The 18,163-nt window shown below is 36.6% G+C and overlaps 1 protein-coding gene across 1 annotated transcript in view; it reads left to right on the top strand.

Moving 5' to 3' along the window:
* Window positions 1-18,163, top strand: part of SLC41A2 (solute carrier family 41 (magnesium transporter), member 2) — a 50,119-nt gene that overhangs the window by 21,329 nt on the left and 10,627 nt on the right. Inside the window, exons 6-9 of the mRNA XM_010289032.1 lie at window positions 153-300; window positions 860-939; window positions 14,479-14,610; window positions 15,587-15,735. Coding sequence (XP_010287334.1) covers window positions 153-300; window positions 860-939; window positions 14,479-14,610; window positions 15,587-15,735 — 509 coding nt within the window. The remainder of the gene's footprint in view (window positions 1-152; window positions 301-859; window positions 940-14,478; window positions 14,611-15,586; window positions 15,736-18,163) is intronic.

Here is an 18,163-nt window from a genome sequence, read left to right as displayed (position 1 = left end):
TTTAGGTACAGTAGTGATAAAGACTATTAAAATTCCTCAATTGCATATAATGTAGATTATAATTTATTTTAGAGTTCTAAATTAAGAAAAACTTATAGGAATGTCTTGAAAGTAAAACGGGCTTTTTTTTTTTTTCTATATTACTATTTTAGAGACATATTACTATGTATCTCCTTTGGTTGGTGCCTTTTTTTTGGCTCTGACTCCGATGGGGATTGTCATAGCTGCCAAACACCCAGCTACCAGAACTGTTCTCCATTCAGGATGGGAGCCTGTTATAACTGCCATGGTTATAAGCAGGTAAGTCTATTTGTCTTGCTTCCTCTTGATAGTCACCCTGTGCCTCTGAATATCTTATTTAACACCTGATTGTACTTAAAAGAAACTTTTAAGGGGCCTCTAGAATGTAAAGTGTGAATAAACTTTAATCTTCCCAAAATGAGGAAGTTACAAAGTTAAGTCGCAGGTGGGAATGAGTGGGGGAGGCAGCAGTAGCCTGTGGCAACGACGGAGCAAAGTGTGCCGTATCAAATGAAGGCTACTCATCTCCTGCAATTTCCAGTCAAAATTGCACACAGAGCTAAGAGATTGTTTAGTCAAATGAAAACCATGAATCTTAAAAGTGGAGTGATTGGCTGAAGTTCTATGGTCTTTGTTATACAATAAGTCAATTTTAACACATAAATAACTGTAGCAATACTAGTCTGTAGCTCAGAACGAGGTCATGGGGGGGGGGGGAGATGAATTGAGACGAAAATTGTGTCTTGAAAGATATTCTAAGACAGCTTGCTAAAAAAGTTTTTAAATACTAATTAATGTAACTGCTTGGCTTATTCTAAATATTGTACTTTGTTTTCAGTATTGGTGGCCTTATTCTGGACACAACTGTATCTGATCCTAACTTAGTTGGAATTGTTGTTTATACCCCAGTAATTAATGGTAAGACTCTGACAGGATTATGTGCTACTATATATCAACTGATATACCTTGGTTTGAGAAAAGTCTTTTATAGTAAATTTCTGTTATGCTAATTAGTATCTAGTATATTAATTTCAAGTTTTGATTTTCATGTCAACAGTTGTTTATTTGAACACCTACGGAGTGCTTCCTGTTCTTATTTACTACAACCATTAAAACATGATAGAGAATGTAAGAAGTAGGAACCTGAAGTATGCATTAAGAAACTGAAAGTATAAATATTGAAGTAGTATCTTCAAATATTAAATTGAAACAGTTATGGCTGAGGAAAATGTAGATAAAAATTTTATTTCGAAGGATTTTCTTATGAACATCCAGGGACAAATTTTCAAAACAGTAATTTACTATTTACATGTAATGTACATACATATAAGAACTAACAGGGATGCTGCAGGCAAGTAAATAGATATCCCAAGAAAGATGTGTGTTGTTTCCCATGCTTGGTATGCACTTTCCAGGTGTGTAAGAATGTATTTGTGAAAATTTGGTCCTTAAGTTAAGTGTTCTATCTTCTAACGATAACAAGGCAAATTTTGCAAGAACAGTGATTATCTTATTAGGCTGATGCAGTTTGAAAGTGCCTTTTTTTTTTTCCTACAGTATTACGGTATTGATACATATTTAGTTTGCAATAATTCTAATCACCAAATCTGTTCCCACTGTATTGCTCCCTAGCTATTCTTTTCACCTTTTGTATTTCTTCATTTGATTTCTTACATTATTTTGCACTTTCATGTATTGTTGATTTTTAAACCATTTCTCCAATTACCCAGACGATTCTGACTTCTAATTTTTGGCTTGCAAAGTGCTTTTGACTTAACTTGGCCTTTGCAAATTACATATGATATATTCTATTCTGTTTTCTAAGCTATCAATTAAATGAATTATGACTACTTGCTTTCCACCTTGATAATACAATGTTAATATGGACACTGAGTTTTAATTTTGAACCACATTGCCCAGATATAACTAATTATCTAGAGGTTGCTAATGCAAATGTAGCATGGGATAGCACCAAAACATTTTGATAAACTTTACTACAATTGAGAGTTAGTATATCTATTGCTGCAACCATTAGGCAAGCTGTTCAGTTAGAGGAGGAAATTGTATGGTTTTGACAGAAGCATGTTCTTGGCAAATTCATGTTAGCTCTTGTTTTACAGATTTCATATCTTCTAATTGCTTATAAATTGTCTTTTTAATAATTTGTACTAATATTCATGTAGGAATATAAATTTCACTGATATACAGATTCCCCAGATCATCCTTTTTGGCCTTTTTTAAAGATATATTTTCTGTTTCCCCATTGCAGCCCTCTGGTATTCTCTAATTTTCAAGATAATCAGTTTTCAAAAATGATCGCTGGTAATTCATGGATTGTTCATCTAGCTCTCTAAGGACGCACTACATTTAACTTACCCTCAGGCTCTAATACATATCAGATATTGTATCAGGTTTGTTACCAGATATCACCATTTTTATGAAGTCAATAGACAAAAGGAACTGATTATTTCAATCTTCCATAGAGCAAGTTGCTTGTTCTTCTTTCCCATTAAGGTTGTCTATTTCCTTTCTTCTTACTCTTAATATGAAGCATTTCTGTGTTGCCACTTGTGTTCCTTGCTAATTGTAAATTAGTTTTTACACTTCAGCCTTTATGCTTCCTTGCCTGTGCCTTGCCTTTATATTAGCTCAAAATTGCAAGTTCTTGCATCTACCTTTTATGCGTTTCCATTCTGATTTCCAGATACCTAAAGAGCAGGGCAGACATGTTGATCTTCAACTTTTTTCTGCTTTACATCTGTAACTTTTCTTATAATGGTCCTTTTTGGTAACCCCCTGGATTTCCTTCCTAAGAGAAGAGGATTGTTTTTTCTTTTAGGCAGGTGTACCCAAATCAGTACCCAAACCAGTGGCCCTGCTTTCCTAGATGACATCCCTTGATTACAAAAGCGAACAACTGTCTGGTGATTGTTTCTTACTTTTCCCTGTAGACTTCTATTTCTGCTGCAGTACAATACCAGAATACTTCTGGATTTTCTCTATAGACTCTACTTATTCTAGACTTGCTACCTACAATGTATACGGATCTCATGGATACACACCTTTCTTAAGGCTTCATTCTCCTACCAGATGTTGCAATGATGATGGTCTTTTACCCTGTAGCAGTTAGGGACTGCTCTTGTAAATGGAACTAGGTATCCTATTCAAGGTCATTTTCTTTCACAGAAATTGGCTGTGAAACCTGGATTGCCTGCATGTTTACATTGTACCTTTTTAACATTTTTAGCTAATGATTGGACTTAAGTAAATAATTTTAATTGCTAAGAATGACAACTCACTATAAACACACCTCTAGAGAAAAGAGTAAATGATACATTTACTTTCTTATTTTCTTTCATAAGCTTATCGACAGAATTAAGGCAACGTGCATACATTCTTTTGAACTATTTTTAGAGAAAAAGAACTAGCCAAAAGACATACGTTGCCCTGGATGGTTAGCTGACAGGTCATAAGGTCCTGGAAGAATCAGGTAGGTGGAAGAGAGGGAAAGCTGGGGGTATTGGAGCAGGCAAGGAAAGAAAGAGACCTTCAGGAAGGCGGGGACAGTAAGAGGCATGCTTGTAGCTGTGGCAGTCCCACAGTGGTCCTGTGGTGATGATTCCTGTGATGATTGTACCACTCGCATTCAAAATCTTGCTTTTTCATAAGAAGTTTTGTATTTCTAGACTGTCTTTAGCCTTTGTCATTTGCCCCCTGGACTACTATGCAATGCCTGAGAATGTTACTTTCCAAGCCACCTCAGGTGCTTTACTCCATTGTTCATCTGGATTTTTCATGCTTAGCTCCTTCTTTCCTTCTTTCCTTCTTTCCTTCTTTCCTTGTTAGCAATCTTTCTCCCAGCTCTCAAAGTTTAAACTTATTCAGTGACTAGTAATGGCCCATCAGCAAGTTGTTTATAGTCCTGTGTCTGTGCTGTCAGGACCTTTGCTCTTATCCCAGACTTAAACTCTAAGTTGTTAGAGGACAAACCTCCTACCAAGCTCAATTTTGGAGCTGCTAACAAGCTCACAACAAGCCTAATAGGCCAAGACTAGAGTCTTGCAATGGTAGCCTAAGGCAGAGTTAACCTAAGGCCCATGGCCTGTTACTACCAACAGCGATAATGCTTTTGCTGTGCCACTGGGCAACAACAGAAGCACTAAGGAATTCTGGTTCTCCCTCGTCCACAAAAGAGTAGAGGAGAGTAATGTGTGATATGTTGTATGTGCATGTGCTAACCCTCTCATCCCTCAGAATTCTAAGGATAGAGGCATTTCTATTGGAAAATATAAAGAAAATATGTTCTGTGTAGAAGATGCAGAGTGGGCCTGTTTTATGGTACAGCTCCGGGAAAAGGAAATTGTAGGTAGGTGATTTTTTTGGTTGCTGTTAGATTAGCCTCTCTTGGGTTTCATAATTCTACTGGCACCTTTTGATATTGCTGGTCAGTATAATGTAGTAAACTGGAGTTTAGGAAATCTTTCAGTTAAACAAGCATATTTGTTGACACTGCTTTACTGACACAAAAGGTGTGCTAGACCACTTAACAGATGGCTTTTTAAATATTACTGTTGCAGAAAGCTTTCTCTACCAGTGCTTTCCTGCCCTTGGAATTCTCATTGTAAACCTAAGTAGCGAAAGGAGCTCAGGGTTTTCCCCTCAAAATGCTTTTCAAGTGCCTTTTCCTTTCTCTTACCTTAAGGTTTGTCGCTCCTATGACACAGAAAACCTGAAAGAAACCAGGGCAACCTCAAAGAAATATAGTAACCTATTTGGATTGTGTCCAGCCAAAATTTGAGGACAGTGTAAATTTGTCCAGGATTTCAAGCTGACACTGTTTTTTTCAGTGCCAGTTGCCATATCTCAAATCCTGAACAGTATGCACTGCAAAGCTGTCAGGTGTTAGGCTTCCTGTGTGCACCATTAAGTAAGTAGATTTCAACCTGGTCCTGTCTAGATGGTTTGCATATTTTTAGATGTGAGACAAGTTACTTTGATCACATATGTTACACTGTGGAGCCATAAATCTTTTGGTTTAAGAAATATTGGTCTGGAATTTGAGCAACCTCAAAGGTTCCTACCCCTATTAACAATAACAGCAAATATTTGCTGTGATAAATGATTTAGTCCCAAACAGGATTCCAATTCAAGTTTACAATTTATTAAGCGAATAGAGGCAAGCAAACAGCGCTGGGTGCGCCAGGAGTCTCCGCTCCACCAAGACGCACGCGGTACAGTTCCTGTTCTTGGTTTATATCCTGTCTGCTAATACATATTCATGAATAGGCGTGTCTTCTAATACATATGCCCTCTTCTCCTTCTAGAGTCTTCTCGAATCTTCCTCAGCGTGCCCCCAGGATGACCCCAAACTTTATGCATGCACTTTACAAGTTTCTCTTTACACAATACTATGCGGTCAGTGGTCAAACTGGTTTGAGCTGATATACCAGCAAAGTAGTTTAACTTTCTCCTGTAAAATACCCCTTTTTATGGTGCAGGAGAAATCCATAAAAGTACAGAAGGTTACACTTCATCACACGAATCAGATGAACATATTTCACATGCCAAGAATATTAAAATAGTTCGTAAGCAGACATGCCCTTATAGTCAGCTTTACTCCTGGTGGCCAGAAGTATTTCACAACCGCTTTTCCATTGAGATGAATAATTATTTTTAATTCTATGGTTGGTTGGGTTCAATTGTAACTCTGCTTTTTAAAAACAAATAAATTGTTTTGTGGTTTCAGCCATTGTGATACTTACAAACTACTTGAAATTTAGATGTCTGTGTTTGATGTACTGAAGTTCTGAATAAAATAACTAAGCCCAAGTGTGGCTGTGCTTCAGCTTAGATACTCAAGTTGATCTTTAAGTTTTCTAATGGATGAGATAGTTAAAATTTGCAAATCCTCTTCCAGCATCACAGCATGTTGAATTTGGCTCAGGAATTGCAATTTGCAAGTAGTCGAGTTCCTTTTGTGCAGAAAAAAGATAATGCTTTAAACAATTACGTACTTCTGAATATGCAGCAGAAATGAACTAAGGTGCAGTTACCAGATAGAGCAATTTTCCTTTCCATTTTTGTTGTATGCTTAGACAAAACGTGAGATATCTTCTAAGTATTTTCATTTCAGGAGTTACTGCACAATAACCAACATGTTGGTAGACCTTAGCCCATTTTTATGCATTTTGTAGAATGGAGGTTCTGCAAATTGATTCTGAAAACACCTGAAAATCAGAAACGCTTTGCAGTCTTTATGTAGAAACCTGTGCCTTTGCAGATGGTTTGAAGCAATACTCTTGAAGGGTAACACAAACCTGTTGTGGTATTTCTTACTCCTTGTCTGTACATATTGTAAGCTTATTTGATATCTGGACAGAATAAATGTAGACCAAGGAATACGAGAAACCTGTATGAAAAACTTTAACACAAAACTTACTGAATGTCTGTTGTCTGGGAGGTGAAAGTTAAGCTTGTGTAATATATTACCCAAACCATACCTATTTTATCTATTAGCAGGATAAATTGAATGACAGACTTTCAGGTTTTTCAGAGAACTTTTGCTGTAAATTGTTTGCTTTGCAGAGTATGGAAAGAAAATACCCAGAAAACATTCCTGCGCAAAAACTAAAGTGAATTTTTAAATAACTTTATATATTTTAATATCTTATAGCATGGTTGTACTCTCAGCTTTCATACATCAGTGAAATGCTTTCATTAGAAAATAACCATTGAATGGCTGAAATTTGCCTCTGTAAACTACAAGTGAAAACATCAGTGTGCTTGTATGGTAGTAGAGCAATTTGGCTGGGCAGCAAATTAATTTTTCTGCATCCTGAATTGGAATGAAGGCACCTATACTGTATAAGAGCTTCATAATTCAATCTTTATTTTGGCATGAAAAAGGAGAAGGTTTCTGATTTTGAATATTTACTTCTGATGCATTATTGGGTAATAGTTTTACTACTTTTTAGTTGCTAACCTGTACATGTAAATCTGCATATTCTGTGCTATTGTAGATGTGTGTTCTTTCTTTTAAGTCTTACTTGTAAATTTTTTCAAAGATTTCAAGAACTGTTAGTTTTCACAGTGCAATTATATCCAGAAAATTTTCATTTTTTGACAGTCAAGAAACAATTTTTTATTAGGCATAAGAAAGAAATTATTTATGAGTCAAATCAAACATAAAATGTAATAGTTTGCATATATAATGTCTCAAAGACTTCTCTTAAAAAACATCCATGTAGGAAAAGCTAATAATTTCCAACTGTTTTCCCCCAAACATTTTTAAGTATTAAAAGAAATGCTACAAAGTAAAAAGGCAGACAGAAGAAATATGGATTAAAAAAAACCAACATAAAAAGGTAGTTAGTTAAGCTAGGCTTCTAATCTATGTATTTCACTTGCATAAAACATGGTTTTTTGAACTTAGTGGTAGAGAGGTCAAGGCAAAAACTAATCTTGCATTTTCTGGAAGATAATCCGATTATTCAATAATGTAGAGATTTTGGTCACTATTGTAACTAAGATTCTTTTCCTTCCTTTTCATTTAATTTTAATAACACAAATGACATCAAAAAGCAAGTTGTTGTTGAAGTCCAAAAAGACTAATTGGCAAAACTGTTGGCAAGACTATTTTGAACTATGGATTGTGATCAGGAGTGTGCAAAAGTGAGAATCTTCTGTATTCCTTCTCTTGATAGATTTACAAGAAAAATCAATTGGGTAATTGTGTTGGTCTAATTCTCCCTTTATGTGGATATTAATTGATTTTAGTCCCATTGTGCAAGCTATAGAGTAGGTTCTTGGGAACAACATGGTATTCTGTGGCTGATTAAGCTGTCTCCATAGAACTGAATTTCTAAAAATCTTTATTCTCAATTATTTGGTATGCATATGGTTTGCCTATTCTTACACAATTATTTGTGTGCCCCATCATGCAGCTGTTCTTTATTGTCTCATGAACAGTTATGGCACTGGTGATTAAAGCTAGTGTGTAGGCTTTATCTTGTGCTCTCAGTACTTTCATAGGAGGCAGTTTTCTGCAGGAAGCCTTCATTTATATAAATTTAAGAAAAAGAAAAGAAGGAAGAATGAGATGGGGACATACAGGAGACAAGGTGACTTTATAAATAAGGTAGTTGAGTACTGCTTTGGTAAATTGCTCTTGCCTGTCATACAGTTCTCCCCTGGTGCTAAAAAAGTACCTTAAACCAGATTTTTTTACTGATTAGTAATAACTTAATTCTTCTCTTTTTCTGGAATCCCTGGTTAGAGATTCTGGATCTGAGCTGCAGAGATACTAAACATTCATTGGTACAAATGAAATCATTGAGAAATATGCTTTAAATACGTAAACATTTTGGAAAAAAATCCACTTAAATACTTTACATTAGGTATCCAAAACTGAAGAATGCTCTTTGCAGATAGTACAAAAATATCACTTTGCAGATATGTTTTAAAGATAAATGCATTACTGTTTGTAAAGCATTCAGATTTATAGCTACAAGCACCACTCAAAAGCAGAAAGGAAACTAGTAGATCTCTATTCAGTTCAAGCTTTGAATAGTGGATACTAAATAAGACTATCAGGCATTCATTTTATGCTAAGGATGAAACAAAATGTCAATGCGGTATTTAGACAATATTTTGTGGCATTGAATTAGAGGTCTGAGAGGAAGAATAGTAGTCATATTATTCGACAGCATCGTAATTTATACCAATTCTACACATGGAGCATTTACAGATAGCTTACTATGCAACCTAGATGGCTGCATTTACTATGAACTTTGTCTTTGGAACACCTATGATTCTGCCTGGTCTTCTGCAGAGAAACGAAAACCTTGAGCACGGGGCTCCCAACAGTGTCTGAAAAACTGTGAGCTACCTTGGAAAATCACTGGAAGACAAGTACCTTGTCTGCTCAAGATTCAAAATCTAGAGTCCCTATCTAAGGTTAGATGGATACATCTGTTTTCCAAAAGCAGCAAGGAAGTAATGCTTGCTCTGTTCATTTGAAATGTAGCTGAAATAGTGTTGGGAGGAAGAGGTGGTTTTATTTACTTTTTTATAAAATCACAGAAGCATTTAGGTTGGGAGAGACCTTTGAAATATTCTTTAAGAAGCATTGATGTAAAATACTTTTAACATGCTTTTCCGAATAGCATGGTTACTTCTATTATTAGAAAAAAGTCCTTTTTCAAGATAGTGATTAATAGAATTATGCCCCTAGGCCTATTTGCAAATACATGACATGGTTTTGGCTCTACTTGAATATGGTTTTCTGTGCTTGATAAACAAAAAAGAACTGTGATAGCAATTTTCATAAGAAGTATTTGCTCTTGCTTAGCCCTTAACTGGCTCGATAAAATGATGAGGTTTTACATTTTCTTTTAATGTAAGTCAGCATGACATCCTTCACACTTTAGCAGGCAATGTCTCTTCTGCTTATTGACAAAGTAGCACTCTCATATTGAAGATAAACACATCTGAGAGGAATGCAGTAACAGTTGTAGGATTTTACTTTTGAAAGAAACTATTTTCCTCTGTGCTGTAGTTCTCATGAGAATGAAGAGAAGCTAACAAAGTTAGTCTTTATTATAAAGAATTTGCTATGATGACTGCAATACTGTTTTCCTGGAAAAAAAAATTCTGAATAAAATGTTCATGGAAACAGTCCTCATATATATCTAGAGATTTTCATAATATGAGCATCTACTGAGCACACGACCATTTTATGCATTCAGTACATGCTGAGAAGCTATCAATTTTGTGTATTGACATCTTGTCAACCTACGCAGTTTTATCTTTTCTGCTTCTTGCAGGGATCTGATTAATCTGATACTGCTGAGATAACTTCACATGCGCAGTACCTGCTGTTACAAAACAAACTGAGTATCTGTGTACATACTGAAGTGGTTCACTCAATGCAAGCACAGCTTTATACAAGTCATTCTGTGACCAGCAGAATAATGAGACCTGATTCCATGCTGATTTGTATCCTGTGTTTTTAGAGCACCAGCTAGTGTTTTCAACCCCCAGTGTTCCCTATAGCCTCAGGTCCCTGCAACGTCCACTGCTCACAACATTCTCTCCATTCTCCCTCTGCTTTCCACAACATCATCATTCCTCTTCCGTGTCACTGAACTGCTGGCTGAACAAGAGGCAGCACGCCTAGCTCCAAGCTAGGTGCTGACTGGCCAACTGGCATGCTTATGCTGTTAAGTATACAGCTCATATTACTGCTTTTGTCTCACCAAGGGCATGGGCTTGACTCTTTCTCTTTATTTACCTGGCCACCATTTCCTTTTTGTTAACTTGTTTAACCATACTTGGAGATGGTTAGTTCATATCTCAAGGAATCCTTGTGTTGGACATGGTTGACATTGGTCCAAAGGTTCAAAAATAGAAGAAAGAATTGGCAGATGGGTGGCAGAACTAAAAGACAATGTAACTGCTGCTGTCCATCACCATACATTGTCAGCTGGTTGAGACTGAGCAGGTTATGTGGATTCTAGAAGCTTTTTTTACACTTCAGTACACCTGCCTATGTTAGATTGGATATTAGGAAAAATTTCTTCACTGAGAGGGTGGTCAGGCATTGGAACAGGCTGCCCAGGGAGGTGGTGGAGTCGCCATCTCTGGAAGTGTTCAAGAAACGTGTGGATGTGGCGCTTCAGGACATGGTCTAGGGGACATGGTGGCGCTGGATTAATGGTTGGACTTGATGATCTTGAAGGTCCTTTCCAACTTAGTGTTTCTGTGATTCTGTGATTTCTGTGATTCTGTTCTGTGAGTTGAAAAATATCCATATACCACTGATATTAGATTATTGAGACTCAGATCAAATAAAATTTACAATAATGTTTTTAACATATGAATATTGCATTTCCAGTTAGCTGAAATAGATCATATATGTTCAGCTTCGGTGTAGTTAAAATAGAAAAGAGACTGTTACACATCTTGAAATCAGACTCCGCACTGGCTGTTTGGGTTAGCATGTCAGCTTCCTTTGTAGAGCAGATACCACCTCCTTTTTACTGGCATCTCATGGCTGGCCAGTTTGTTTTATAATCACTATTACTACTTTTCATTGATTTTTCTTGTTATGTACATGCACCACAGGGCTTGGGGCATACTTTCTCTAAATGATGGTTATAAAAGTAAAAAGATTTTTTTATTAAAAACATTATCAAAGCATTAACAACCCATCTCATACCTTCTTGGATAGACTTGTCTATGTCTCTGTTGTCCAGCCAGTTTTTTTATTGCCATTTCAAATAGGTAAATTTCCATTTTCCTTAATCCATTTCTCTCACTCAGTTTCCTTTGTTATTTTTTTGAGGTCCAGATCATCTATCATATTTCTGATTGTCTGGATTTGTTGAAGCAGATAATTATCAGTCACAAGAGAAAATTGCATACATCCTAGGAAATACTTGAAATCTGTTTTTTTGTGCCAACATAGTTTATGGCTGTGTTGCTACAAACCTCAAAGCATACCTTGAAAAACAGCCCAATTTGTTTCTGTTTTTTATTTCTTCTCATAGTGCTATAATAGATAGGGATAGTGAGAGAAGATTTTACTAATTTTTCCTTTTAATATTGTTTTGAATATATCAGTTATTGCAGTTGATAGCCTGCATGTAATTACCCAATTGCTTTTATCCCCTCTTTTTTAAGTAGAAACTCTTTCATATTTTCTAGTCATATGGCACCATCTCCAGCGTTGCAGCTTTATTAAGAAGCAGTTTTACATAACAGCTTTTTCATAATTCAGACACAGAAATTATCTGATACCTCTTGAAATGTAGTGTATTGATCCTTAATTTTATTTCTGCCTCCCTTTCCATACTTTATTCTTATTAGTCAGAAGTCTCAAACTTACTGTTCTCAAAATTGTTTTCTGTCTCAAAAGACAGACTTTGGACCCGACTTAGATTTTTAAAAATCTGTTTAAACCCCTTTTGTAATTTATATAAATCCCTTGTTTTACTTCTCTTCCTGTAGTTTGTCTGGAAAAAAGCTACTGTTATCTTAATTTTCTTTGCAAAGACTGACTCAACCTTTTGGTAGTTCATATTTTGTCCCTGTATCTTCTGACTGGGAAGATACAGGTAAGTTTGATGAACAGTCCTTTCTGCCAACTCCATGATTTTTTCTAATACCTCATTTCCTGATTTATATTTGAAGCTTTTTGCTTAAAAGTCCTACTTCCGTGTTAGGTTTGGCCATTAATTGTCTTTAAGCAGTGGTGAGGCAGGAAATCTTTGAGTTCTCAGTATTAGATCATTGTCTTAAACCACTCCATACTCACCAAAAGACTTTGGCAAATACAGTCTTCTGGTGACCACAGATATTTGTTCTGCAACAAAGCCCTAAGCATCAGATAAAAATCAGTTCAACTACAATAAATAAGGACTTTCTCCTTCCTAAGTGGGAAGAAGAGCTGCATTACTGCTGCCTAACCATATCTTCTCAGAGCAGCCCATTGCTATGCAAAGTGTCTGGGGAAGAAAAAAGAAGGTACATGCTTGACATGCAAGTAGACAACTCTAGAGGATAATAACAACGGGAAAGTTGTTATAACGCTAGCACCACTGCGTTCTGTAATGTAGATATAACAAACCGATTTAGGCTTTAGTTTTCTATTCATTGAAGTAAAAATTCGTAGAACATAGAACAGCCTAGGTTGAAATATCATCTGGAAAGCTCCAACCTTTTGTGGGAAAGGGAGGCTAGATGAGATTATCTAGCACCCTGTGCAGTCACGACTTGAAAACCTCCAGTGAAGGGGATTCTACCACATCACTAGGGTGGTTGTTCCAGTGAATGATTGTTCTCACTGTAAAAAATGTCTGTCTTATATTGAGATGAAACCTTTTCTGGTGCAACTTGTACCAGTTGTCCCATGTCCTCTCCATGTGGCTTCCTGTGAAAAAAGAGCCTCCATCTTCTTTGTAGCTGCCCTTTAAGTACTGGAAAACCGTGATGAGGTCTCCCCTGAGCTTTCTCTTCTCCAGGGAGAAAAGGACTAACTCCTTCAGTCTTCCTTTATAGGGCAGGCTCTCCAGCCCTTTGATCATCTTCATGGCCCTCCTTTCAACCTTCTCCAGTCGGTCCACATTTTTCTTGAATTGTGGGGACCAGAACTGGACACAGTACTCCAGGTGTGGCCTGCCAAGTAGAGTGGGCTGATCACCTCTATCTCTGCAAGTAGAGATGAATGTAACCCAGTATCTGATTTGCCTTTGTTGCTGTAGCAGCACACTGCTGACTCATGTTCTTCTCATCCACCAGGACTCCCAGGTCCCTTTCAGCAAGGCTGCTCCCCAGCCACACTGATCCTAGCCTGTTCTGGGCTTTTGGATTGTGTTGTGCCGGGTGCAGGACTTTGCAGTTTTAAAGATGTTGAATAGTGTGGGGCCCAGTATCAATCCCTGGGGGATCCCACCTGTGACAGCCTGCCAGCCCGAGTAAAAACCATCAGTCACCACTCTCTGAGTGTGACCTATTAGCCAATTTCCTACTCACCTCACGAACTAACCATCCAGTCTGTAACTTGCCAGTTTGTCTAGGAGGAAGCTGTGGGAAACTGTCAAATGCTTTGCTGAAGATGGGTGTGACATTTGCCCTCTTCCAGTCGTTACGGATATCCCCTGATTTCTATGACTTTTTAAAGATTATAGAAAGTGGCCTTGTAACAATGGCAGCCACTTCGCATCATAGCATGGTTTGTTTCATAGAAACCTTTTTTCTAATGGGAAGTATATCAACAGCTGTCACGGAGAAGGTAGAATCTCCACCACTACCATGCTTTTAAAAATCAGTTATTCAAACACTTGTCTTCTCCTTCCAGCCTGAATTATGAATGGCAGAAGATTATAAATAATCCTGCTCTGTGGCAAAGGGGAATGGATAGATTAGCTCTTAAAGTCTTTTGCAGCCTTATGATTCTGTGTGTGAAATCTGCATTTATGCTTGTGGTAGTCAGTGCATCTGCTTTGCGTTATTTATACTTCCCAGCAATACTGACCTAGGAAGGTAATCCAGCAGTGGCATAATTACATAGTACTTCTATTGTTCCAAGAGGCATTTCCAGAGAAGAGGGAGCAATAAAAGGGAGCTTCATCTATGAGAAAGCATCAGATTGAACATTTTTGAGGAATCTTTTGTACTTATCATGAATCAAAACTGATCTCCAAATATCCAAATTTCCTATGTGGATATTCCAAATATCTAGTGATACACCAAATTGTAGCCCAAGTTTTTTGGCTTATTTTAGTGCTTGGTGTTAGCCCATTTATACCTAACAAACATTCTAAAGATGTTTCTCTTTTTGACTGTTGTGTATAGGATGTTGTGGTAAACAGAGGAAGTTGGTAAATTTACAAAAATATTGCCTACTAGAGGAAAAAATAGTTGAAAATTTACCACTTCTTCCCTTTTGTATTTCAGGTATTGGTGGTAATCTAGTAGCTATTCAAGCTAGCAGAATTTCTACCTACCTTCATTTACATAGCATTCCTGGAGAACTGCCAGAAGAAGCCAAGGGTTGCTATTATCCATGCAGAACCTATTATGGTACAGGTATGTATTAGTCAGTTAATTGTTAAAACTACTGTCTCATGTCTCCTCTTTTTCCCCCTGTATGTCAGACTGTACCCCCAGCGAGAAACAGCAACAAACAACTTGCTGTATGCAATTCAAAGGCAGCAGAGGCTTGGCAGATTCCTTTGCCTGCAGCTGTTTGCTTGTGGGAATCACAAGGAACTCCCTGCAGGAGGCAATGCATAGAGAGGAACACAAAGAAAGGTGTAACCCTGCAAGGGTCAAAGATAGCGACTGATGAGGCAGGACACTGATGATACCCACTCAGAAGGATTTCAACTTTCATCTTTCCTTAGCTTGTTTACTTGTGCCTAACCTTTGTCATTTAACTCCAGAAGTTCAAACCAATCTCCTGCTAGGACCAAACCTTATATCTAACATTATTACTAAGCCAAGTCCATGGCTTCCGTTTCCTGTTTTCCATTTTCTTTCTAGATTCTTGCTTCACAACTTATTCCTCCCCTGTATTGCCCCCTTTCCTAATAATGTAGTAACTGTGGTGAAATGTGATGTGTCGACAGCATGTATTACACTTTCAAATTTTTGAAATTAATTGGAACAGATGAGGAAATGGTAAATGTGGAATTACTTTTTAGAAATATAAGGTACTTTTGAGGATATATTGAATATGGTGTCCAAAACATCCCCTTTCCCAGGAAGGCTTTAGGAGGTTACTGCAGCTCCAAAAAAGCAGATGGTATTACATGAGTACAGAATGAAAACAGACAGTTTGCACCCTCTTCTGGAAGGACCCTGCTTAAGTTTTCTGGCAGACACTAGGGGTGGCCTTTCCCCACACTGAAAATCCTCAAGGAGGCTTTTAGCAGAAAATAATGCCTCCTGTTGCACAATAGTCAATGCTGTGGAATTCCAAAACTGCTTTTTATATTAAAATATAAAAATCTGATTTAGTAATTGAAGAGTTTAACTGAATTTTGTTTTTTTTTTATTGTAGGAGTAAATAACAAATCAGCCCAAGTTCTGCTTCTTTTGGTGATTCCTGGACACCTGATTTTCTTATACACTATCCACTTAATGAAAAGCGGCCACACTTCGTTAACTCCTATCTTTATAGCAGTATATTTGTTTGCAGCTCTGCTACAGGTAAGAACAAGTACAACTTGAAAATGCTTGTAGAAAATCAAGGTCTTGAAGAAAATAATGTTTTATCTGACTTCTGAAATCTCATGAATAGTGCAAGAAGGTATGGGTTAATAGAGGCTTTCAGCATAATTTTGAAGTAACTGCTTATCTCCACATGTGTACAGCTTACACACGTGTATCTGTATTGTGAGTGCTTTTCAGACAACACTTGACTGCATTATTTCCGAGTCATCACATCTTGCACTTTCTCTTTCACATGCATCTTGGAACCATTGCATCTAAAACCCCATCATTTTAATCAGCTAGAGGGGAGATGGAGAGAAGGAAAAGTAGCATTTATGAATAATGAATACATCAAGGAAAACTCTCAAAGAAATCTCCTAAAGTGATTCACATTACTGTTTTAGTTAACATAGTAAAAATTCAGTAGATGAGAATATTTTGGCTTGCTTGGTGCATTCTTAATACTTACTAAAGCCAAAATTAGTCCGACAGTGATCACTGTACAAGAAATTATAATTGCATTAATTGTCAAACATTGTTACATTATTATGGCTGGTCTTACCTAGTGGCCTGTTCACAGCCAGCAAGGACAGTTCTTGAAAGATGCCTTTTGAAATAGCAATGTCTTAAGGTGAAATAATTTCACTTAGAAAAATCATTAATACAAAATGAAATGTTTTTATTAAATCCAAAGCCAATTTTTAGCTTAATTTAGGCTGAATTAATTATAATGTTTCCTTGTACCTAAAAACAAAAATTGACTGTTCATGTTACACAATAAAAATACATTTGAAATATCCATAAGTTAATATACATACTCCTTCTCAAAATGTGACCATTTAGTTTTAAAATACAAACAACATGATCTTTAGTCAATCCTTAATAAAAATTATAAGTTTTAGTGTTCTGAATTGTCTTTCTGTGTTTATCACACTGATGTTTCAGTAAAGATAAGTTTCAAACACTGTCACTGTTTTAATTTGACATGAAAATTCTATACTTTTTTCATAGAATATTACTGGTAACATTCCAACCTTTGCAAGTGAGAATGTCATACTAAAAGTTATACTTTTCATTTTCCTTTTGCATAATATTCCTAGTTTTCAGCCTTATCATTTGTTTTATAATGTGTTTTCCTGAGGAAATGATGCTATTCCTTCACTGTCTGTTCTGTCTGTCAGGCTGTCCTTTCTAATTACTTTTGAATCCTTTGGCCCATTTCAGTCAAGTTTTTCTAAGGCTCGGGTCTCTCAGTGATACTTTAAGCTGAACAAAAACAGGTTGAGGAAAGAGTTAATGCCTCTGCTGAAGGTAAGACTGCAGTGCAATTTCAGCCATTATTAGACTTCAGAGATTTCACATGGGAATCAACTTGAATTCATAAATCCATGTGAAATCCATACAGTCCTCCTGCTCATAGAACTGCAATCGTAACATGTTTAGGGATACAAACCTTTTCTTCAGCAGCAAAGGATAGGGTAAGAGAAATGCAGAAGTTCATCTGAAAACCAAGTTAAGGCATTAGGGCAGGACTTTCAGATCACAAAGTAATTCTAATAGACCCAGCATCAGCACATATACACGTGTAAAGTTGATTTTTATTAATTCAAGGTCTGATTAGGGCATTCTGTTTTGCAGTCATGCATCCCCATCGCAGTCAATAAGGCCACACCTGATTTTCTTGATTTTTCACCTATAAAGCAGACATATAGCTTTTTTTTTTCCCTGCTCCCTTTTATATATTATTTTTTCCTCTTTACCTTCTGTCTTTAGCCATAACAGGCACTTTGAGATGTATTTACTTTGAAACTGAGTAACAGTATCGCACACTATAACTTCTCATGGGTCTTGACAGATTTACAGCTTGGAACCCCAAGTTTTTTAAGACCTTCTGAAAATACTTAATAGATTCTTTTCTCCATTTTAATTATTCTGGCTTTTTTCTAGTAGGGATTATTGTAGTTTTGCATACCTTTAATTAGAGCAGATTTAAAATTTTCAGAGAGACAATTCTTGCTTTAACGCTTACATCTTGAACATAATTTATTTACCTGTCGGTCTGAAGCACTTCCCTACTGCAGTTGTGTGCTTTTAAGTTTCTCCTTTGTCAAGGAAAACACTTAAATATTTGTAGTCATTCCTCTTCCCTTTTTTCAGTGACATCATCTATGCACCTGCATGTAGTAAAGAACAGTTTTCAAGCTGACATTTCTTTTGGTACAAGCCAACATTTACTGATCTCATTTTTCCAGAATTCTTTTGTATTTTTGTCCTCCCAATGAGAGCTTTTCCAGTTCTGCTGTAAAACTGAAAGACCTCATAGCTAATTATTGTAATTACAATTATCAACAAAACAAATCCATTTACAGTCTTTTGAGCAGTGAGATATCTGCATTCTAGGCCTTTTTTATAATATATTGGACTT

This window comes from Phaethon lepturus, unplaced genomic scaffold (genome assembly GCF_000687285.1).
Source record: "Phaethon lepturus isolate BGI_N335 unplaced genomic scaffold, ASM68728v1 scaffold10586, whole genome shotgun sequence".
Classification (NCBI taxonomy): domain Eukaryota; kingdom Metazoa; phylum Chordata; class Aves; order Phaethontiformes; family Phaethontidae; genus Phaethon; species Phaethon lepturus.
Note: the sequence above shows the minus strand (reverse complement) of the source record. Positions and strands in the feature narration are given on the sequence as shown.